A 19,526-nucleotide genomic window follows, 5' to 3' on the forward strand; every position below is an offset into this window, starting at 1 on the left:
AATTAAGTAGTAGGCATTTAGTTTCATAAGCCTGGGGAGGTTTTCTGTCAAGTCAAAGATACAAACCAGAAGAAGACTTCTCTGTTGTTTCTCTGTTCCTTATCATCATCAGAGGAGCGAAGAGCTGACTCAGTACCCCTTAGCCAGGAGTGGCCAACCACCCCTATTTGTCTCATCTTTTTCTGACCTTTACTCTCACCAGAGAGTATCTGTGGATTCACATAATCATTCTATGGACAATAGGGTACTGCATCCTCTTCAGGCCATCCAGTGTCCTCCTGGGAAGGAAGAGCTTTGTTATCTGTTGCTTAGCTTAAAGTGTTCAGTGGTTGTTCTCCTTCTTCTTGTTTGTCTGATGTTCCATCTAACCTGTGACATCTAGACACATCAGGATTTCCCTCTGTCTCTTCAGATCTTTCTTCTTTGCTTTTGTGTCTAAACCCCTCTTGAGGAATACTCCCTTCTCCCAGATTACCTGCTGAGGGAAAAGGCAATTCTCAAACCCCTTTACCTTCTCTTCTGTGAAGGAGATCATCTTGCACCTTAAGCATCAAAATCATTCACTTGTCCTTGGCAGAAATATGAACATCATACTTTCTGTTCAGGTCACTGTACAATTCCTTCTGTACTGCATACTTACTAGATGTGAGATCTTCAACACTTGTCCTTCTAACTAGCAGTTCCCCTGGGAATTACTGTAATAAACTGCATTACAGGATCTTCAACATCATTGTTGTCACTTTCCTCACCAGTTACTGCAAAACCTTGACAGTCACACCCAATTTCTTCTCTTTTCTTTTTTCAATTTTTTACTTATCCACTTACTTACATTACTTAGCTTTTCTTACCAACTACCTTTTTTCTTTTTTAACATTTTCTTTTTAATTTATGGAATAAAATAAACATTTTCATAACATAGTATAGTAAAAAAGTTGATTGTATATGAAATTGGAAATCTTATAAAAACAAATGTTGAAAACTATCTCTACATGTAACTGGAAATAATAAATACTTTTATTAAAAAATATTGCTATGGGGCAGCTAGGTGGCACAGTGGATAGAGCGCCGGCCCTGGAATCAGTAGTACCTGAGTTCAAATCCGGCCTCAGACATTTGACACTTACTAGCTGTGTGACCCTGGGCAAGTCACTTAACCCCAATTGCCTCACTAAAAAAAAACAAAAACAAAACAAAACAACAACAACAAAAAATATTGCTATTACTGTATACAATATTCTCTTGGTTCTGTTCAATTTGCCCTTCATTATTTTGCACATCTTTCCATGTTTTTCTATGATCACTGAGCTCATCATTTCTTAAAGCATATTAGTATTCCATCAAACCATATGCCACAATTTGTTTAGCCATTCCCCAATTTATGGGCATCACTAAGATGTCCGGTTCTTTGCCACCAAAAAAGAGAGCCACTATAAACATTTTGGAACATTTAGGTTCTTTTCCTTTTTCCCTAATCACCTTTGGAAATAGACCTTTTTTCTTAAGTCTTTCTCTTCTTTGTCCTCAAGGGCTTCTGCTAGAGTCCTCTTCACCTCCTTAGACTTTAACCCTTCTTTTCCTTCAACTTCTCATCAAGTCCATCCAAAATTTTCAACTCCAAATCCAATCACCAGCCTCATTTACAATTCTAAAGCCCTCAAATCACCTTGTCTTTCTCTTCTTTTTTCTTCAGCCCAAGTTCTTACCCTACTTGTTCTCCCACAAAAATCAGAAGTTGAAAATGATTGTGTCCTCAGCAAATTCATATAATCCAATCTCAACCAAGCTCTCATAGCATAGCACTTCTTTTGTTCTTCAGTGATCAACTGTCCCACCCTGGGCATTGGCAGTTTTGAATCTTTTTTTCTCTTCAATCCCCTAATCCCCCACCTCTTAACAGATGACCTCCTTTCATGCTTTGCTGAGAAAATGGAAGCCATCAGTTATGAAAGCCCCTTCTCATTCCTTATTCCATACTTCAAAAGCCTACTATATCATCCCTCTTTCTCTTCACTTTTAATCTAGTCTCTGAGGAGAAAGAAGCCTTTATGCTAAGGCTAACACCACCATGCCCAAGGTCCACCTTCTTTCAATTACCTCTATTTTTATCCTCAAACCAGTCTCCTCCCATCTCCTAAGAGTTTGCCTCATTGATTACTAGCTGTTTCCTCATTTTAGCATTCTATGCCCTGCCTTCATGCATTCAAACAAACCATTCTACATGCCTATGCCCACTTCACTCTACCCCTAGGGTGCTGAACTTAAACAAAAAAGATGTGAGTTTGAAACTTGCCTTTGACACTTTCTACTTGTGCAACTGGAGGAAGATTCTGTAATCTCTCTCAACCTTTGCTTTATCATCTAGAAAAAGGAGATGATAACACTAGCAGTACTTGCTTTACAGAGTTGTTTTTGTGAGGTTCAAATCGCATTAAGGAATTTAAATGATTTATAAACCTTAAAGTGCTATATGTGCTATTATTATTTGTTATGACCATCATTCAAGGATCAACTTGGCTCCTCCAGGAATACTTCTTCGGTTACCTCACTTGTTAAAACTCTGGTTCAAACTGTTTCATATTCACTTACCTGTGTGTATTTTGTATCCCCACCCCCCAGTAGAATGGAAGGTCCTTGGGGGCACGAACTGACCCATTTTTGGTTTTGAATCCCTCATATCTTCCACAATATCCTGAATGTGATAGGGACTAAAAGTGTTGAAATAAATTGAATTCTTTCTCCTATACTGTGCTGCCTTACATAAGCACTCAGAAGTTCAATATCTTCATCTTACAACATGGGAATATGTACCTTGAGGGTTTTGTGAGCATCAGATAAGAACATGTATAAAGGATTACAATTTTAGATCTGGAAGAGAGCTTAGAGATCATTTATTCAAATCTTCTTGTTTTCAACATGAGAAAACTATTGCCCAGAGGGGATTCAACTTGCTCGGGGTCATATCGATGGTAATTGGCAAAGCCAGAATTTGAACCCAGGCCCTCTAACTCTATATGTAGAAGCAAAAGTTCTTTGCCATTTTAAAGTATAATGCAACTGTCTTTTATTGTTATTATTGCTATTATTATTTTTTTTCTTTTTTTTTTTTAGTGAGGCAATTGGGGTTAAGTGACTTGTCCAGGGTCACACAGCTAGTAAGTGTTAAGTGTCTGAGGCTGGATTTGAACTCAGGTACTCCTGACTCCAGGGCTGGTGCTCTATCCAGTGCGCCACCTACCTGCCCCGTTGCTGTTATTATTGGCCTATACACAAACAGTTGGCTGACAAGCATTTATTATAGATTGGTAATGGATTTAGAAATTCTAATGCCTAAAAATCCCTACTGTTTATTTTCTTGCCTTGTGAAGGAAAAATGCCATATTTCTTTGACAAATGATTATGTTTGTGTGCCCTTGGGTATTAGAAACTCTGTCTGGCTTGGAGTCTCCTGGTCCTGATTCGCCAAGGCCTTGTTTGCTCTCTTCTTTAGGTCCTGTAGTTGCTGGTGTTGTGGGGATCACAATGCCAAGGTACTGCCTATTTGGAGATACTGTGAATATGGCATCCAGGATGGAAAGCAACAGCCTCCGTGGGTATCCTTTATCTGGCTTCTATTTCCGATACCCTTTCAGGTCTTTGAACTTTAAACAGAGACTATTTTTAGAAGACCCATTTGCATTTTTGCCTCTTTTTTTTTTCCACCAGGGAGATAAAGAAGGTCACACCATCCTTATCAAATATCACTGATCAAATGGCTTTCTGGACATCTTAATGTGCAAAGTGCTTTTAGCAGACCATCTCTTCCCTCAGAGAGTTTACATTCTAAAGAGACAGCAAAGTCATCACATTGACACATAATAAAAGGAAGAATGAAAAGATTTGGAAAATAAGGGGTTGGACTAGATCTGTGAGGTCCCTTCCATATGGAATATTCTGGAATTCCAGGCTTTTATGATAGATAACTCCAAGGAATAACAAATTATCTTATTCTACTGGGGATTTCATTAACCAAAATTGATTTGAATGAATGGTTAATTTATCAACTGGAAAAGGGGAAAATTACTTAGAAATTTGACCTATACAGAATTTAGGTTGTAATTGTTTAAACACAGACATGCATAAATATGTATGCATATTCCTATATACATATATATGTGTGTATCTATATGTATGTATAAATGTGTTAGGGTACTGTCTCTTGAAATTTAAAAAATGGGTGTGTTTCAGTTTTAAAACTGGGTTTCTCTCTATAGCTCATCAGGAATTCAGACCCTTGGACTCAAAAGGGAACTCATGGCACATCTAGTCCAAGCCTATTATTTTATAGATGAGAAGACAGGTTGAGAGAGGATTACACCACTAATGGTAGAGCTAAGATCAGGACCTCTATCTCCTTTCTATTCCAGTGTTTTTCCCACATGAAAACAAATCTTCCTTCCCCTTCCCCATTACCTCATTGTCTCTAGTTTTTATCCAACCAAATCCAAACCCCAGACTCTGACCTACCTCCTTCCCTTGTAAGTAAAGGTTTGCAGAGTAGGTTCTCAATGTATATGCAACATATTGATGACTCAGAAATAAGCTCATTTGCACTTCTAGTTACCAGAGATAATCATGAATAATACATGTGGACTTTGGCACAGTAGCTGGTCAGCCTTTCTTCCTATTGAAATCTGAGGAGGCTCATTAATTTCCATTCTGAAAAGAGACACCTATTTGCAATGCCAATGTGGCCCTTCTATTTCTGTATTGACCAGATGAGGATTTGGAGGGTTATGGCTGGTGGTTAAAGGGCTCTGGCCCAAAGTTCTCCCTCCATCAGGGATGCTGCTTTGTGATTTGCTTTATAAAAGGTTATATCAATCTGAGACCCCAAACAATATGGTTTGTTCTCTCTGAAACAGACCCTATCTTTGGAAAAGTCATTGCCACAGCAAATTAGACTCTTCTTTTGTTATAGCTCTTCGGATTCATGTTTCTCAGACCACTGCCAGTGCCCTGAAGTTCATAGGGGGCTATGATCTGCAGGAACGAGGCACCATTAAAGTAAAGGTAATGATGGAGGGCACCAACCTAGTTCTTCTTTTTTTTTTTTGCAGGGCAATGGGGGTTAAGTGACTTGCCCAGGGTCACACAGCTAGTAAGTGTCAAGTGTCTGAGGCCGGATTTGAACTCAGGTACTCCTGAATCCAGAGCCAGTGCTTTATCCACTACACCACCTGGCTGCCCAACCTAGTTCATTTTTATAACATGGCCTGCAGATCCGGTATCTGAATCTTTGCTCTAACACATGCAGACCCACAGACTGTCCTTTTTTCCCTACATTACCCTTCCTCCAGCAGTGAGGAGGGTGTATTTTCCTAGATTGAATTGACAATAAAATTGGGCTTAGGAATTTCCATATTAAAGCTTAATTATAGTTATTGCTTTTACGGTTCCTATGAAAACCTTCAAGGGCCTGATTTTTCAATTATAGTAATACTAATAATTGTTGTCCAGTCATTTCAGTTGTGTCTGACTCTTCATGACCCCATTTGGGGTTTTCTTGCCAAAGGCACTGGAATGGTTTGCTATTTTCTTCTCCAGCTCATTTTACAAATAAGAAAACTAAGGCAAACAGGATTAAGTGACTTGCCCAAGGTCATGCAGTTAGGAAGTGTCTGAGGCTGGATTTGAACTCAGGCCTTCCTGATTCCAGCACTCTGCCCCCATGCAACCTAGCTTCCCCAATAATAATAAGGAAACTGAGAAGGAGGTAGAGTAATTTAAGCTGTTTGGCTAGTGTCACATGGACGGTAAATGTCTGGGAATGGATTTGAACTCAGGTCTTCTTGATTCCAGGCCAGGTGCTCTATCCACTATGTCACCAAGGCATATTCTCTGAATAGAGATGCCACCTGTCCCCCTCCCCACACCATGAGACACTAGAACTCAGAAATCACATGGACTGTAGTCCCCAAAACTGTCTAATTCACTGAACACGTGGACATTCTTTATGACTAAGCTTTGAGCTATTGATTTCCACAGGGCAAAGGAGAACAAACTACCTATTGGCTAAAAGGAAAAGCTGGGCTTGCCATCTCCCTGCCAGAGTTCACTGAAGAGAATGAGTCCCAGAAATCCTTAGGGGTAAGTCTCCCTCCCTTAGAGATCCAAGTACGGCTTTCTTTGTTGATGTCGGCATGAAGAAACAGAGCTGACCTTCGCTGAGCAAGGGCTTTCCACCTTATCTGGTGTACTGGACCCCTTTGGAAGTCTGATCAAGTCTATGTTGCCTTTCTCAGAATGATATTTTTAAGTAAATGAATGTTTAACTTCAGTTAGACACTAGTAAAAACAAACATTTAATTTCTCCCCCTCCAACTTCATGGCTCTCACTTAAATCTATCTGTGAGCAGCAGGTTAACAAGCCTAGATTTAAGGGTAGTGATTAGATGTGGTGAATTTCTTCCTTTTAGGCACATCCCATCTGTTTAGACTCCTTTTCCCAACTCTATTTGAAATCCCAGTTGCACAGAGCATAGAGCTCATTTGGATCGGGGGCATGTGGTATCAAGGATTAATAAGTGTTTTTCTTTGGGGACAAGAGAAGAGCTATTGCTCCAAGCAATCCCACTCTGCCAATCAGCCTCCTTGACTTCCAGATGTTTCCAGATCATTAGCTCAGGAATCACACTGATTGGTAATCTCACACGGGGGGGGGGGGGGGGGGGGGGGGGAGGAGAAAGGGTGAGAACAGAACAAGTTTCATCTATGGAACCTCCTGCCTGCTTTTCCCTGGTAGACAGAAAAGAATGTGGTTAATAATTACACCTTTGTTTTCCTGGGTGCTACTCACTTAAGCTCACAGACCTTGTTTCCCTTATCTGTTGATCAGCCGAAAAAACAGGAGTCTTAAAACTTCAATTCCCAATTCAGAAAAGTCTCCATGTACAGAGGTACAAAACACACTAATGGGTGTGTTCTCATCTGAATCACAAGGAGATGAAGTTAGTATAAAATTGAGAAGACAATAGCCAACACAGGGAAACATTCTTTTTTGCACTTTGCTTGATTGTACTCCTCAGGTATTGTGTTTTTTACATATTGAAGAATTTTGGCAGCAGTGCACAGAGCTGGTGGGATCCATTTCCCCACAGCATGTGCTCACATCATGTCTCTGTCACATTTTGGTAATTATAACAATATTTCAAATTTTTTCATGGTTACTATATCTGATGATGTTACTATTGTCATTGATTTGGTGCAGCATGAACTGTACCCATATAAGACAGTAGATTTAATCAATAAATGTTGTATGTGTTCTGATTGCTGTACCAACCTGCTGTTCCATCTATCTCCCTCTCCTCTGGCCTTCCCTATTCCATGAGACACTACAATATCGAAATTTGGCCAATTAGTAACTACAATGGCCTCTAAGTGTTCAAGTGAAAGGAAAAGTCAATGGATGTGGGAAACTTCATTATTGTCTTACTTTAAAAAATTGCCACAACTACCCTGGCCTTCAGCACCCACCACTCTGATTAGTCAGCAGTCATCAACACTGAGGAAAGACTCTCTACCACCAAAATGATTACAACTTGCTGAAGGATCAGGTTATGGTTAGCATATTTTTTAGCAATAATGTAATTTTAAATTAAGGTATGTACATTTGTTTTAGACATAATACTATTGCAAACTTAGTAAACTACATATAGGATAGTATAAACATAACTTCTATATGCATTAGGAAACTAAAACATTTGTGTGACTTGCTTTATTGCAATATTCACTTTATTGTGGTGATTTGGAATTGTTAAGGGCTAAAATTCTAGCTAAACTGTCTAAAATATCTAATGAGTGGTCGCCAATAAATTATAAGCTTTAGCAAGAGTTAGACTTTTAAGCATTTATTAAGGAGAATAAGAATTTTGGTAAAGAGAGAGAAAGGCCTAGATTCCTATCTATTAAAGGGAGAGCACATCTCTAGCTCCACTCTCCACCAGAGTCCAAAGGAAAAAGCCCGAGACTGAGCGCCAGTCTCTTCCTTCCTCCTCCCACTAGTCCACGTCACTTCCTGATGCTAAAGAAAAGACTCCTGGTCCTGCCCTCAAAGACCTTCCCTTCATGGGCAGAACTCCTCCACAGCAAGTCTCCAGCAGGTGGCGTCATTCCAATCGTTACAGTCCCCCCTGTTGTTCCTCAAGAAACAAAATGTTTCCTTGATGGAACAGTAAAAACAATATAATAACTATTGCTAACTAATAATATGTGAACAACAATATAGAAAAGGAAGAGAGGAAAGTTTTGTCCAGAGGGGCGATTTTTTTTTTGTCCTCATGAACCGACGCTTTGACATTAGTCTTGCAAAGGGAGGGCCTCTGCAGAGAATACATGTTACAGATGGTGTATATTATAACAGAAAGAGAAAAAAACAACAAAAACAACAAATCAAAACTGTTCATTTAAAGTCTCTGAAAGTCTTTTCTCAGATGTCCTCTAGGTGTAGTCGTGGAATGGAAGTCTTTTCAGGGGTTGATGTGTGGATGCTGGTAATCAGCCAGGAAAATTTCCTACAAAATTGAGCTTAACACAACTTTAAAATAGCTTTGTCAATAATCAAATCAAACAATGAACGTTCTCAAAAACATGTCTAAGGGAATTCAGAATCTTAGTTGTTACACATGAAACATATAATAAAACAAAAATTGAAACATTCTTTAAAATTATAATATTACTATTATATATTATATAATATTACTATAGTCCCCCCCTTATGGAGGGTAATTGAGAAGACAATTGCTGTGATATTAATTTTTCAAAATAATTTTTATCTTTGTTTCATCACTTTTTGCATCATCTGCCTAATCATCCTCATGCCATTATGAGAAATTTAAAAAATCTAATATAATTGGTAACAGGTGTCAAGGCCAAATTCAACAGTGTATTTATCATGACACCTGAGATAATTATGGGGGTTACCATAAAAGAACAGAGAAATGATGGGATATGAGCACTCCCACACTTGAGCAGTATATACTGTCCATGCAGTATGCCAGGCTTAAAACAGGTGGATGGAATATATGTCCATGCCACCGAACATATTGGAGGAAACTGAGTCAGACTTAATCAGATGCATGGGATTGAGATGTCCATGGCATCAGGCATATAGGAGGGAGCATAGAAGCCAGGTGTAGAAGTGAGATGGGTGGGATCAATACTTCCATTTGTACAATATTGTGGGGAAAAATAAAATAAAATATTAAACCAAGAGAATCCAACCTCAACATTAGTCAAAAGCCGTTCCCTCGGCCATACCTTGACTTCATGCATGTCTCCCCTCATGTGACAATTCAGTGTCTGCTCTTGCATGTATTCCTCTTGTGATTGAATGGCATCTTGGCCAACTGGCATCTGATAGCTCAGAATAAAGGCAATTAATGTCTTAAATGATAAGTTCCCATAATCCAAGTCTCATATGGATTTAAAAATTGAGGATAATAAATGATTGCAAAAAATGTGAATACATCTTGACTCAGAACACAATATATAATTATGCAACAATTTCAAATAATACCCCTTTTTTAAACTTAGTATACAATTACTTTTTTGAAAAATCTGAACATATTTTAATACAAGTTAAAGCACAACAGAATCTCAAAGAAAACTTTTTTTTTTGAACAAAGAAAACTTTTACAAATGTTCCCCTCTTTTTTTTTTTTTTTGGAATATGCTTATCAAAAATAATACTTCTGGAATCAATTTACACTTGCCATGGCAACCAATTTGCCAGGGAAATGCTTTAAAGAGTTTGATCAAATAATCAGTTGAGAAAAAATAACAGAAACAAACAACTCAGAATATGGGAGCACAATACTCCTAGAATTAACACTGTATTATGAAATCAAAACCATCTTGCAATTTTTCAAAATTAGATAGATAAACGAATAGAAGAAAATACACATGGAACAATAAAAGACAATGAAATTCAAACTAAGGAGAAGTCTAAATGAATGTGAACTTAATATTAATAAGAGTCTTATAAAATATAAACTTGATCACATGACTATAAAAAGCTTTTACAAATATTCTCCTTGTTTTAGAAACTAAGTATAAAACACAATCTCAAAAGCATGAAAATCTCTATGAAAATAAACCCATTACCATTAATTTCAAAATGTATATGTAATAGCATAGAAATCCTATGTAACCTCTGAACTGATACTATTACTCTGAGTGAATTCAGAACACTTTTCATTCCAATATCTAAAATCCCCAATACTCATATCAATACCTTGCTGCTTACTTCTACATTTCTGTAAAATATATACCCTTCCATGACAAAAGAAGCAGAGTCTTGAACTATGTTGATGATTGTCATTCTTATTCTGCTTAAGTTTTTCTTCTTTAATCCCTCTATATTGTCTGTCAGTCTTTTCACCATACAAATGCTTTATAAGATTACTAATTAAAGACAAAAGCAGGTTAGCAAAATTATGAACAAAACAAGCATATCTGGAATTTAAAGGGCTTTTTAAGGTTGTCTCAGAAGCACAGCCAGGCTGGGGAAGGGCTGAGCCTGAAGCTGCAAATGCAGTTAGAGAAAGTTGAGCATGCGCATCAGATCTCTGGACTTCCCTGGCAGGGGAAGCAATGGGCTTGGCCATGGGAGGAGTAGAGGGTGGGGTTTGGAGAGGAGGGGAGGGACCAGGGCAATTTGAATCAGACTTGATTTTGAACTCAGGCCTGGATTCCTCTTCCCCCACTTTGCCTCCAGGTGCTAGGGGATTAAAAGCTTCTAGAGGGTGGGTCATTGCCTCCAGGCATGCAAAATTAGAGCAACAATTAGTGTTAGAACTGGGAAAAGCTGCAGGAATCTTTTCGGGTTTCTCTGAAAAAGCATGGTTGGGAGAGAGAGAGATATTTCCTTGTGTGAGTAAGTTGCTGGCTCTTTTAACAAAAATAAAAAGAAAAACAGAAAATCCACAAAAACAAAGCATTAACATGATCTTATCCCCCATTTGTCTGGTTAAACAGACTAAAATCAAAAATAGGGTAATTAGGGAGTTTAAAAGGTCCATTTGAAAAAATTTAAAGGAAAACACAGCCAGTACGCCAGTACTTAGCAGTTAAAGGGAGAGGGTAGAGAAAATTTCTTACCCAACCAGAAGATCAGAAGAAGACTGAGGTTTAGCTTTCCTCTTCGTGGTCAGCCATCTGTTAAGGGTTAAAATTCTAGCTAAACTGTCTAAAATATCTAATGAGTGGTCGCCAATAAATTATAAGCTTTAGCAAGAGTTAGACTTTTAAGCATTTATTAAGGAGAATAAGAATTTTGGTAAAGAGAGAGAAAGGCCTAGATTCCTATCTATTAAAGGGAGAGCACATCTCTAGCTCCACTCTCCACCAGAGTCCAAAGGAAAAAGCCCGAGACTGAGCGCCAGTCTCTTCCTTCCTCCTCCCACTAGCCCACGTCACTTCCTGATGCTAAAGAAAAGACTCCTGGTCCTGCCCTCAAAGACCTTCCCTTCATGGGCAGAACTCCTCCACAGCAAGTCTCCAGCAGGTGGCGTCATTCCAATCGTTACAGAATTGAACCCAAAATCTATCCAAGGTATGCTTGCTTGTACCTGAGAATATGTAATAAGAACCTCCTCCTTTCTTGGCTATTTATCTAAATTAGCCAACCAATCAACCCACCCACCAGTGTTTATTAAACAGTTACTATGTGCCAGTCTCTGGAGATACAAGTTAAAGAATGCAATAATCCTTACTTTCAACGAGCTTACATTAAAATGTAAAAATAAAGAGAATAAATAAAAATAATACAAAGTCATTAAATGAAAGATAATTGGAGAGGGAAGGCAAAAGCAACTGAGGGTCTCAGGTAAGGCTTCAGAGAGAAGATGATGCTTGAGCTGTATCTTTAAGGAAGAGAGGAATTCTGTGAGGCAGAGGTGGAGAAGGGATGCATTTCAGGTGTGGGGGATAGCTAGTAAAAAGGCCTAGAGATGGGAGATAGAGTATCCTGCATGAAGAACAGAGAAAAAGCCCAATTGCTTGTATTGGAGAATACATAGAGACTAATGAACAATGAGGCTGGAAAGATAGGTAGGGGGCAGATTTTAATCTAATATTTTATTCTAGAGGCAATAGGAAGCTATTGGAGTTTATTTACTGAGTAGGGAACTGACATGGTCAACATTTTACTCTCCAAAATTAGTTCTAGATTCTCACTTTTTTTTTCTTAGCTTTTTCTGCTCTCAAGACAAAGAAAATCGCTATTTCCTAAAAATCATACTTCACTAGAATCATCCCCACTTGCTTCTCTAGAATCTCCAGGAGTAATCACCTTTTGACATTGCAAATATTTTTCTCTTTATTACAAGGAATGATATTCTGTGCCATGTTCCATCTAGCTGTGTGTGTAACAGATTTATTAAGCTATGGCGTTTTTATTTTCTACTCATTGCCTACAGCTCCCCTGCTCCCCCTCACCCCAAACATTTTACATTTCAGTGCTCCTGAATGTGACTGGAATACTGTAATTGGGAGAACTAGCTTTTGCTTCTAAGCTTTATGAGACTCAGGTACTAAGCATGACTGGAAAGCTCATCTCTTCTGTGCACAGAGACATACTTGGAGAGAGATTTTTGAGTTTCTATGGAGGGAAAAGTATTAAACAAGTGATGATGAATATATCCTTGGTCCTAACTTTTAGACAAAGATTCATTGGGATTCTTTCTTTGGGTATTTTTTTATCCCATGGAATTTGATGTCAAATTTTGTATTTTGAAAGGGAGAGTGAAACTAAAAGAACTAGAAATAAATTCCAATGTAAAAAAAAAATCTACCTCCCATGAACTCTCTGGAATTTCTTTTCAGAAATGCCTTTCTTCTTGCCTTGAAGGGTTATGTACTACAACCCTCCATTCCCATATAGTAAGTACATAATAAATACTTGCTCATATGTTCTCTCTCTCTTTCTCTCTCTGTCTCTCTGTCTGTCTCTCCCTCTCCCTCTCTCTCATCATATCACCAATACACTGCTTGACATATCTACCTAGGAGACCCACATGTATCTCAAAGTCAACATTTCAAAGTTGAAATTCATTATCTTTCCTCAAAATTTCATTCCTCTTTGCTATTTTTGTGGAGGGTATCACCAAGTTTCAGTGAGGAAAAACGCTGAACTTGGAGTCTCAGAACATAAATTTTAATCCTGGCCTTGCTTCTTTTGCTACCTGTATGTCCTTGGGCAAATCACTTATCATGTCTGGGTCTTAATATCTTCATTTGTAAAATAAGAGGGTTGAACTTCTATGGTCCTAATGCTTAGCATTCTTTCCTTCACCTCTACTTGGAATGCCAAGTTCTCTTCAAGACAGCTCAGGCGCAACCTCTTACATGAGGTTTTTTTTTTTTTTTCCCTGATACCTCTAGTAGCTACTTCACCTCTCTGGAAATTCTTTTGTATATACTTTGCATTTACTTATTTTACATTGAACTCCCTTCTTAAGGTCAAGGACTGCTTTGTTGTTGATTTTTTTGTTTTTGTTTTTTGCAGGGCAATGGGGGTTAAGTGACTTGCCCAGGGTCACACAGCTAGTAAGTGTCAAGTGTCTGAGGCTGGATTTGAACTCAGATACTCCTAAATTCAGGGCTGGTGCTTAGTCCACTGCACCACGTAGCCAAGGACTGCTTTGTCTGTGCCTTTGTAGCTCCAGTACCAACCATATAACAAATGCTTAATAAACATTTTTTGAATGAATTGAGTGAATACAATCCAGGTTTCTATGACAATCCTGTGTTTTTCTATGCCTTTTAGAAGGGAATCTATGAATCATTGTTAATAATCTTCTCTTTCTCGTTGTTACAGGAGCTTCTCCTTACCAGAGATGTCTGAAAGAAAAACAGAGACCACTTAAACAAAGCTTGGAAGGAGTCCTCTATGAGAAGGTGCCTTCTCTCCTGGGTCAGCCACGGAGAGGGCAATTCTGTCCAAGGGTCACAATCCTCTCACCCAGTTTCTCTCACTGATCAGAACAATAGACTTTCAGAATTCACAGGATACTTGGTGAGCTTCATTGCTTTCAGCAACTAAAGGAGGCAAGACCCATACCTGGTGCCATCGTGACTTTTAGCATTGTCTATCCAATCTTGGTTATTCAATCTTTTGCTTAGGAAACTATGGTGTGGTGAGTAGAACATGGGGCTAGGAGACAATAGATCCAGATTCAAATCCTAGCCCTCCCACTGTGTGGCCTTGGTCAGGTTACCACATTTCTTTGGGTCTCAGTGTCCTTAATTGTAATATAAGAATTTTGGAAACTCTAAGGTCTCTTTCAGGTCTCTATTTCAAAACATAGGACAAGAGCATATATGAAAAGATCAACCAAACAATTCAAATTATATATATATGTATATGTACACATATATACACATATGCATGTTAATTTGCAACATAATATACATATATGTATGCATATTTGTGTGAAGTGGAAAGAACTCTGGTTTGGGAACTAGAGGATGTGGGTTTGAATATTGGTTCTACTGTTTGCTATCAGTATGACCTTAGGCAAATAATTTCACTTCTTTAGGACTCAGTTTCCTTATCTGTAAAATGTTAGAACTGGACTGGATGTCCTTTTAGGTTCTTTCCAGTTCTAAATCTATGAGGCTATGATCTTGTGCTTGTAAATACAAATCAATTAACCTACATTATACATTAAGATGATTTCTAAACAATGTCTCGTAGCCTATAACCAACAGTGGAGCTGTTCAATAAAGCAAGATTCCTTAGGTCCACTCAAGTTCATTGTGATACCTCTGATTGCTCAGGAGTCATTTCTAGGCTGAAGCAAGCTGGGGGATCAGAAATTTTAGCAATGGGCAGGTCAAAGGTTTTACATCTCTGGGGATTCAAGTCCCCTCTAGATGGAGCCCCTGCCCAGGGGCAGCTCATTCTAGGTTTCAGGGATCTTGTTTGCTTTCTTTTCTGGGTCTCCACAACAAGGATTGTTTATATAGTACTAGGGAGGCTGAGACAAAATAATCAGTTAAGAGTCAGTCAATAAACATTTATTAAGAGTCTACTGTGTTTTAAATGCTAGGCATACAACTATGGAGAAGAAAGATGATTGCTTCCCTCAAGGAGCTCGCAATCTAATGGGGGAAGACAACAAAAGGAAACCAAAGGGGGTCGGGGAGGGAAGGTCCCCAGCTTCTGAATGTGATGGAAAAGGTCAGAGGAATGTAGTCTGGTGTTAAATAAAGTGATAGCTAAACTGGGCCCTCTCCTTGAGTGAAGGTTCTGGGAGGAACTTTCCATCCTTCAATCAGAGGGAGAGGTCCCAGGGGCAAAGGGTATTGATACGGTGTGAATTCCAGGAATAAGTGAAAACATTTATACTTTAGTGCTGGGGGCAGGAAAGAGAATGGAGGAGATGAGATCATGACTATTCAGTCCTAGCCTGGAAATGAGAAGAGAGGATTGACTGGCTGTAAACTTTTTTTTGGTAATAATTTTGGTAATTTGGCAATAATTTCTTTGATAGCACCATAGGATGGTGCTGAGGTAGGTCATCCAGCACCACCTTTTTGTACAATAGGTGTTGTTAGGGTGTGAGACAGTAGGAGACTTCCCAGCTCTCTCAGTTCCATCAGGGTTAAGAAGTAGCTGCCATTCTTCACCTGGAGGTTGGAAGGAAACCGTCCCTCACCCCCCAATTCCTAATGTCAACTGGATTTTTCCAGAACTGGACTCTAACCTATATATGGCCAGAGCATCACAGAATAGGCCAGAGTAAGGAATTAGAAAGTTTATTTTCTAAATGAGGAAAAAGGCTTGAAAGCAAGGAGGAACTATAGACACATGTGCCAGGACCCTACCCCTAGTGTATGGAGGGGTATCTAGGCAGTGTGGGGAGATCTCAATATTTATATATACTAGTGACTGCTCAGTGAGTTGTAGCCCTAACAAAGAGGGATAAGCAAACATGTGACAAGTCTGATTCACTGCAGGACATTCCAATTTTGTCCAGTGTTTGTCTTTGACCAGAGAACACCTGGTGAATTGTGTGACTAGCCCAGAGGGTGAGATCATCCAGAGAGTGATCACAAAGGATTATTGTCCTGCCTAGCTTGGGATGCAGCTTACTTGCTGGGCCTTTGCTTTGGAAAACAGGGGGTCTAAGTTTTACTTTGTCATCACAAAACTTAAGCCTGAGGAGAGAAATGACCAGGGCACTCAATTACTATCGGTAACAACTGTTTCCCTGTTAAGGTGCCACTCACTATTCATGACAGAACTGGGGAAAAGAAAATTGTTCTACCTACTCTATAGAGGTTACTCCTCATTCCTTAATGCACTTTCATTTTCCATCCCTAGATTCAGGGGTAGTAGTTCCTAGAAACTATTCTTTTTCCTTACTCCTCTTCTTTCTGTCCCTCCAAATAGTTTTTTTTTTTTTTTGCGGGGCAATGGGGGTTAAGTGACTTGCCCAGGGTCACACAGCTAGTAAGTGTCAAATGTCTGAGGCCGGATTTGAACTCAGGTCCTCCTGAATCTAGGGCTGGTGCTTTATCCACTGTGCCACCTAGCCGTCCCCCAAATAATTTATTGTATGTTCATTTCCAGCTGCCCTAGGTTTAAGAATAGGTCCTGCTAGATATTTCCATCCCATTGGCTCATGAATGATAATGGAACCTAATGTGGAGGATGGAGGGAGAAGAAAAAAGGGGAGAGGAGAGCCTAGGAATGGGGATGACTCTACTTAGGTTCTGGACAGAAGGCCGGGTTAGCAGCACTATCAATCTGTGTGGATAATTTTAACTCTTCTAATGCTAGTGTCTTCAAATCATCATGGAAATCATCTGTTTAGTTCAGGGGTTCTTAAACTTGTTTCTGTTTATGGACCCTTCTTGGCCATTTGGTGAAGCCTGTGAATCCCTTCTCACAATAAGGTTTATAAATGCATAAAACAAACTCAGGGGATTACAAAAGAAACTACTTATACTGAAATACAGTTTCAAAATATTTTTGAAAAATAAATTCCATCTATCTGTGGAAAAGGGATCCATGGATCTCAGTTTAAGAACACCAGATCTAGTCTAATCTCCTCACTTTACAAATGAAGAAACTGAGGCCTGACTACAGAGAAAAAATACCCTGACTAAAATCGCCCAGCTCATTCCTTAAGTCAGAGGAGAAGCTTCAAGGTATTAAGAGGGACTTGATAGGTCCTATCCAGATTTAAGGCCCCAGGAATAGAGATTTCCATGGAATATTTAGTATCTATCCAATCTGAGACTTGGAAAGGTCAAGGTTCAGCTCATTCATGAACTTGAATCCTCTTTATAGCTTCCCTAACAAGCTGCCCTCCAACTTCTGCCTAAAAGCCTTCTGTGAAGGGGAACCTACTACCTTCCAAAGCAGTTCATTCAATTTGTGGATTGGTCTAATGAATAGAAATTGATTCTTTTTTTTTTTTTTTTTTAGTGAGGCAATTGGGGTTAAGTGACTTGCCCAGGGTCACACAGCTAGTAAGTGTTAAGTGTCTGAGGCCGGATTTGAACCCAGGTACTCCTGACTCCAGGGCCGGTGCTCTATCCACTGCGCCAACTAGCTGCCCTGAAATTGATTCGTTTACAGCAAATCTAACTTTGCTTCTCTACAATTTCTACCCATTGCTTCTCATTTTACTCTTTGGGGTCTAACTCAACCAATCTAATCCCTATTGCACAGGGCAATTTTATTGCATGGATGCCTATCAGATAGCCTAAGTCTTCTCTATTCCAGACTAACCTTTCTTAGTTCACACCACTGATGTTGGTATGGTATGGTCCCCAGCTCTTTCACTATTCTAATAAAAAAACCATGGATTGGCTCAAGTTTGTCTATATCCATTCTCTCTTTAAAAAATATTTTAGGGGCAGCTAGATGGCGCAGTGGATGGAGCGCCGGCCCTGGAGTCAGGAGTGCCTGAGTTTGGATCCGGCCTCAGACACTTGACACTTACTAGCTGTGTGACCCTGGGCAAGTCACTTGACCCCAACTGCCTCACTAAAAAAAAAAAAAATTTGTTTTTTCCCCAATTAAATATAAACGCAATTTTAAACATTCATTTAAAACATTTTGAGTTCCAGATTTTCTCCTCCTCCTCCCCATCCCTTTCCTCTCCCTTCCCTGAGATGGTAAGCCATTTGATATAGGTTATACATGTGCCTCTACTTCCATTCTCAAATACCCACCCCACCACCATCCTGAGTTGAACACAGTATTGTCACAAGATGTGGTCTGATCAAGGCAGAGTATAGCCACTCATTCATTAGAGCTGGGAGTTTGTTAATCCAATTAGGTTGTCAGGAGCCAAATAATCCACTGACAGATCCTTTAATTCCTCAATTAACCTCTTTCTAAATATCTCACTCAATACATCCTTGTCTCAGCCCCAAATAGCTTTGTTGTTGTTCAGTTGTTAGACATGTCTGACTCTTTATGACCCTATTTGAGGTTTTCTTAGCAAAGATACCAGAGCAGTTTGCCATTTCCTTCTCCAGTTCATTTTTACAGATGAGGGAACTGAGGCGGACAGGATTAAGTGACTTGTCCAGGGTCACACAGCTAGTAGGCATCTGAAGTCAGATTTGAACTCAAAGTCTTTCTGACTCCAGGCCTGGCACTCTATTCACTGGCCTGGGCAGTTGCAAAAAGCTTATTAACTATTTAAATTCTTTTTTTTTTGTGGGGCAATGAGGGTTAAGTGACTTGCCCAGGATCACACAGCTAGTAAGTATTTAAATTCTTAATATAAGCAACTAGCTTTTTTTTTATATTCCTTTTTATATTCCCAATGGTTACATTTTTCAGAGATGGGTTCCCTAACACTACTAAGAGTCCATTCTGGAAAGATCTATAATCAACCTGCCAAAAGCCAGCTCCCATCAGGGGAAGAGAATTACAGGGTTGGAAGGAAATCAAGTCCAACACTCCCATTTTACAGATGAGAAAATTGAGACACAAAGAGTTTAAATGACTTGCCCAGGGTCACATAGCTGGGTGAGTGTCTGAAGCAGGCTTTGGACTCAAGTCTTTATTATTTCAGTTGAACTATCTACTGTTGCCTCCATCTGCCCTACTGAGAGTGGTTTCTAATTCACTTAAGTTCTGACTACCCCAAAACATAGTAAAAAAAAGTGTCAAAATTTAAACAGGACCAATCCTGTGTAAAACAGAGGGTAGAGCAGTTGAGATGAAAGTGAAGACCTTAGTTATATTATTTACTATCTGTGAAAGCCAGGTTAAGTCATGGCATCTCTTTGGCTCTCAGTTTCTTCCTCTGGAAATTAAGAGACTAGTCTAGATGAGCTCAAGTACTTTCCAGCTCTAAAAACTACATTTTACCCTATCCTACATTTATTAGGTACCTACTATGCACCAGGCACAGATGCAAGATGCTTCCTGGGAATACAGAGGCAAAAATAAAACATACCTTCCTGGAAGGAACTATGGTTATATGTATACACACACAAGTGTATACAAAATATGA

General features: G+C 39.2%; 1 protein-coding gene across 1 annotated transcript in view; it reads left to right on the plus strand.

The window, feature by feature from the left end:
* Positions 1–13,977, plus strand: part of LOC122738351 (guanylate cyclase 2G-like) — a 93,450-nt gene extending 79,473 nt beyond the window's left edge. Inside the window, exons 20-23 of the mRNA XM_043980402.1 lie at positions 3,488–3,586; positions 4,958–5,049; positions 6,025–6,126; positions 13,856–13,977. Coding sequence (XP_043836337.1) covers positions 3,488–3,586; positions 4,958–5,049; positions 6,025–6,126; positions 13,856–13,882 — 320 coding nt within the window. The 3' untranslated portion in view covers positions 13,883–13,977. The remainder of the gene's footprint in view (positions 1–3,487; positions 3,587–4,957; positions 5,050–6,024; positions 6,127–13,855) is intronic.
* Positions 13,978–19,526: the final 5,549 nt, after the last annotated feature.

The sequence above is a fragment of the Dromiciops gliroides genome, chromosome 2 (assembly GCF_019393635.1).
Source record: "Dromiciops gliroides isolate mDroGli1 chromosome 2, mDroGli1.pri, whole genome shotgun sequence".
In the NCBI taxonomy this organism is placed as follows: Eukaryota; Metazoa; Chordata; class Mammalia; order Microbiotheria; family Microbiotheriidae; genus Dromiciops; species Dromiciops gliroides.